Source organism: Hordeum vulgare, chromosome 1H (assembly GCF_904849725.1).
Source record: "Hordeum vulgare subsp. vulgare chromosome 1H, MorexV3_pseudomolecules_assembly, whole genome shotgun sequence".
NCBI lineage: Eukaryota > Viridiplantae > Streptophyta > Magnoliopsida > Poales > Poaceae > Hordeum > Hordeum vulgare.
The window spans coordinates 98,490,321-98,495,255 of record NC_058518.1 but is presented as its reverse complement, the minus strand read 5'-3'; the positions used below and the strand labels follow the sequence as shown (position 1 = coordinate 98,495,255).

General features: G+C 48.3%; 1 protein-coding gene across 1 annotated transcript; it reads right to left on the bottom strand.

Annotated features, from left to right (window-relative positions):
• Positions 1-3,641: 3,641 nt before the first annotated feature.
• LOC123407714 lies at positions 3,642-4,695 on the bottom strand. Its single transcript, XM_045100911.1, has one exon. It carries the CDS (start codon positions 4,147-4,149, stop codon positions 3,790-3,792), a length of 360 nt encoding a protein of 119 aa, XP_044956846.1. The 5' UTR covers positions 4,150-4,695; the 3' UTR covers positions 3,642-3,789.
• Positions 4,696-4,935: the final 240 nt, after the last annotated feature.

Sequence of the window (4,935 nt, the reverse complement as noted above, 5' to 3'; positions counted from 1 at the left end):
TCGGGCGGCCTTGCTCGATTAGTTTTACCTTTGACGATATATCTTGTGCATCGGGATTCCGGTGATGCTTTGGGTAATCTCAGAGTTGAGGTTTTCCATTAGGGAATCCGACGAGATCGCGAGCTTCGTGATTGAGGATTTCTATGCGGCTTGTGGTAATTTGTGATGGGCTAGTTGGAGCACCCCTGCAGGGTTAAATCTTTCGGAAAGCCATGCCCGCGGTTATGTGGCAACGTGGAAGCTTTGTTTAACACTGGTTCTAGATAACTTGAAGTTAACTTAATTAAAACATGCCAACTGTGTGCGTAACCGTGACTGTCTCTTTCGTGAGTTCTTTCTCCGATCGAGGACACGGTGGGGTTATGTCTGACGTAGGTAGGTGTTCAGGATCATTCATTTTATCATCAGTAGTTCATGTCCGTTTTGCATAGATCTTCCCCCTCTTACTTCCTGTACTCGTAAGTTAGCCACCAAATATGTGCTTAGTCGCTGCTGCAACGTCACCACTTAACCATACCTCACCCATTAAGCTTTGCTAGTCTCGATACCTTTGGAAATGAGATTGCTGAGTCCCCTGTGGCTCACAGATTACTACAACACCAGTTGCAGGTACAGGTAAAGGTTACGCGATGCGAGCACGTTGATTGTTCATTTGGAGTTGCTTCTTCTTCTTCTTCTTCTTCGATCTAGGATGGGTTCTAGGCCGGCAGCCTGGGATAGCAAGGATGGACGTCGTTCTCATTTTTCTCATTTGTTTTCGTCCGTAGTCGGACCCTGCTCTTACTCTTGATGTTTATGTAATGTACTGATGTGACTCTGATGTAGCTTGTGGCGAGTGTAAGCCAATTCTATTATATACCTCTTCTTTTCAGTACATGTACTTCTAACGATATCCATTCTTGCGACACGACGAGATGCGCTTCTATCCCTGACGAGGCCTTCGTGCCAAATTGGGGATAGGGTCGCATCTGGGCGTGACAAAGACGTTCTGGCTTCCCAAGACGACATGTTACCCAAGGCTGTGGTAGCCCCTAAGCCACAGTTTGTCATGGGAGTGCCTTTGGTCAGCAAAGATGATCTCCCAACAAATATGCATTACTTGCATACATGGTACTTCAGTGAATCAAAGAATGGGAGAACAATGATCGTGGTGAGTGCCCCACGGAAGTACTACGGCCTCCCCGAAGAAATCCATATCGACTTTGATGAACTCTTCCAGATGTACAATGTCGATGCCCTCGACAAATCGCTTATGAGTTGCTATTGTCTGTAAGTTTTTCAATTCGTTGTCTACATATTACTTGTTTAGTTATTTCAATTCATTGTCTACATATAACTTGTACTCTATTATGCAGAATGAAGATTCTGGAATGTAAAAATAGGAACATCCTAAATATTGGGTTTATTGACCCAGATAAAATACATATAGCGACGCTAACTGATAAACCCAAGGAGACGGAGGAAAACCTTCTAAGGTTTCTAAGAGATCAAAAAATTTGTGACCACATACTGTTTCCATACAACTTCAGGTGAGGGTCTTTACTCTGTTGTGTACATTCACTTATAAGTGTAATTGATAAGTTACTGACACACACACACATATATATATACATGTGTAGCTTCCATTGGATTCTGTTGGACATTCAAATTGATAAGGGAAGAGTTGATGCCTTCAACCCATTATCGAGACCCTTGGAACAGTTCCAAAGCCTGCAGGACATGCTCCAAGGGTAATTTCAATCATTTTTGCGCTCTTTCGATGATTTTCTGATATATCAATTAATGAAAAACTTAGCAAATCATTTTCCTTGTCGGGCAGGGTTTGGAAGCGGTTCAAGTGCGTGACTCCCGGTATCGAGCCTGAGAAGCTGACCTTTAGAGCGGCTCAGGTAAGTAGTAGTATGATAGACTTCTATTTTCAATACATTTATGATGCTAGATTATTATTTTGATTATATATATATATATATTCTATTATCGTAAAGTGCAACCAGCAGCCATGGGGGACGCATCTATGCGGATACTATGTTTGCGAGACCATTCGCACGTTTACCTCTCAGCACAAGGATCACAGATACGACGTAAGCAATGAACATTCACACCTCTATTTTTACCCGTCATTCTTTGTTATCATGATTGATATTCACATTCATCTCCTCTTCTTATATAGTACACGGCCATGAGGGAGAAGTCCCTACCAGAGCAACGCGCGATTGTTGTTGCAGAGGAGCTTGCGACCTTTCTGAGGACGGAAGTTATAGATGACAAAGGACGATTTAGTGTAGCTAGGGGCCATTACTGATGTTGGTCCATGTAATCGAATAGACGGGCTCTAGTCCCGATAATTCAGATCTCCATATAATTGTATATATATGCTCTCTTGTAAGATAAGTTAATCTTATATATATATGCATAATTATTTCTATTTACAATTATATGAAAACTAATTCCTGAACACCAAACGAGGCATCACGTTAATCTCCTGAACACCTAAACCCTAAAACCCTAAAACCCAAAAATAAACAAAATCTGCAGAAACTCTTTAGTCCCGGTCCGTGTTAAGACCCGGGACTAAAGGGCCTGCCCCTGAGGGCGCTCCGAGGCGCCCACGTGGAGCACCTTTGGTCCCGGCTTGGAACAGGGCCGGGACTAAAGGTTAGGCCTTTAGTCCCGGCCCTTTAGTCCCGGTTGGTGAACCAGGACTAAAGCCCCTTACGGGCCGGGGCTATAGGCCCTGTCCCCACTAGTGGTAGTAGCCGCACTCCTCTTCCTTGACCCATTTCCTCCATCGTACCCTCGGTTGATTCAGCGGCGATGAGTCCTTTCTCCTCATTGAGAACGTGGTGCACTGCATAAAGAAGGAATCATTACTCTCCACGTCCCTGACTGCTTCTGGTGTTGATCCCCATCTTCAAGACTCATCCACTTCACCGTCGATCTCCAGTTATCAAAATCATCGTTGCTCTGCCTTTCGCTCGCCACATAACATCTACACATCACCATCATCGGCCATATCTGTTGGCGTTGCCTCTTGCAGCACCATCTTCTTCCTTGTGGTTGCCTCTCACAACTCACATACTACAATGAAGACACAAGTATTTGGTGCGGGACTACCTCATATAGCCGCCGTCCTTTTCTTTCTTTCTGTTCTCTTGGCCCAACATAACCAAGCTAATTACAATGCTTAAGTAGTACCCCACACACATAGGCCAGCCACCATGCTCTCCCAAACACCAGTGACCCATGCACCAATGCACCCACTAACTAACTCATGCACGAACCTTCTTATATCTTATACTATCTTATATCTACTAATTGGATGCACCCTTCGATCCTCCATGTTAATCCACATCATCAAGATTAATATAGCCATTAGATTTTATATTTAATGGTCAAGATCTATCAAATGTCCATGCCTTATTATTAAACAAAAAGCCACATACGTGAGTGATTAAACATGCCTTACTAAAAAAGTCTGTTAGGATTTAAACTAATTATGTTAATTAGGGAATAATCCTCCCTTGTACAAAAACGCTTCGTGCGGTTCCTAGCCAACCGACGCGGCGGTTTTCCCACGACCCTCACGAACGGACGCATCCGTTCGTGGCGACGGTCCGTGTGTATTTAATCTTCACAGATCATCAATGAAAGAGACAGTTCATTCTGAACACGTTATCAGCCCGTAACTCTACCGAGAGCAGAGAAAAGGCAAAACAACTCCGGCGAGAGTCGCCGGAAAAGAAGAAAGAAGGGAGGAAAGAATAAGGTAAGAGGATGCCTCGTGGTCTCCTATCCTTCTTCCTGCACCTCGTTCGTGATGGCGGTCGACGTCGACAGAGCCGTCGCCGTCGTCATGGTGTTGGCGGACTTCGCCGCCACAACCGTCATGCCCGCGATCTTCGCCGGTTCGGTGGCCGCCGGAACGGTTTCCGCCGCCGTGCACCACGTCTTAGGCATGGCGCCCGTGGTCGCCACGGTGCTGGGCCTTCCGGTGCTTCGCGTGAACCGGCGCCGGCGCCGCTCCCGGCCTAGATCCTTGCCGGACCGGCTGCTCCGAACTTGTACGCGGACGAAGTAATGGAGCGTGTGGACGGAGCAATGGACGTCGACGCCGTTGAACCGAAACTTGCGGCGCCTCCACCACCACATCCATGCCCAGTGCACGGATGGGGGCCATGGGTGACTCCGTCGCAGTCACCACCACTGCACTACGTGGTCCAGGAGGCAGCCGAGCCTGTGCTGCCCGCAGAGCATGCACAACCGGTCTCCTCGTGTCTTCCATCTCCGACGCCGGCGCACGAGGCTGTCGCCGCTCATGTTTCCTCGTCAAGCGCTAGCCTTGGGCTGCGCCTCCCCGCGCGGACTGTTGCGCTCGGGGACGTCTTCGACAATGGAGCGAGAAGCTCCACTGGTCCGTCGGCGCCACGCCGCTGGCACATAGTGCCGCGCGCCGTGCTGCAGAACACCGGCCGTCTACCGGGAGAATGGAGCCCGGTGAACCTCGGGCTGGCCAATGGCCACTCCAACGGCGTCGCATCAGGGGCGCACCTTCCTGGAGGTACTTCTTCAGAGGAGGAGGATGCCGCGCCGGGGCCTTCGACCTCGCGTCGGTGAGGCAGTGATCGACGGTGGAGTTTGGTGGTGGCGGTGCTAATGGGTGCTTCAATGTGTGTGCTAATGGAGAAGAAGGAAAGACTGCAGTGTATTGTGTGGTAATGGAGAAGAAGATGGGAACGATGGCATCCTTATCCATTCACCAACCCACCACGCTATCCATTCACCAGCGCATACACCCAGATGCCTGCTAGTTTCCACTCACCATCCACCAGACTTTGCATGCGCCCCACGTGCCACCACACCGACCACACACACCAGCCAACCACGCTCCTGCATGCGCATATATGTTTGGCATGGTCTTCTGCATGCAAGCAACAA

What these genes read in the sequence shown, in the direction of transcription:
- LOC123407714 (XM_045100911.1), bottom strand. Translation starts at nt 4,149, where the DNA reads ATGTGGTGGTGGAGGCGCCGCAAGTTTCGGTTCAACGGCGTCGACGTC.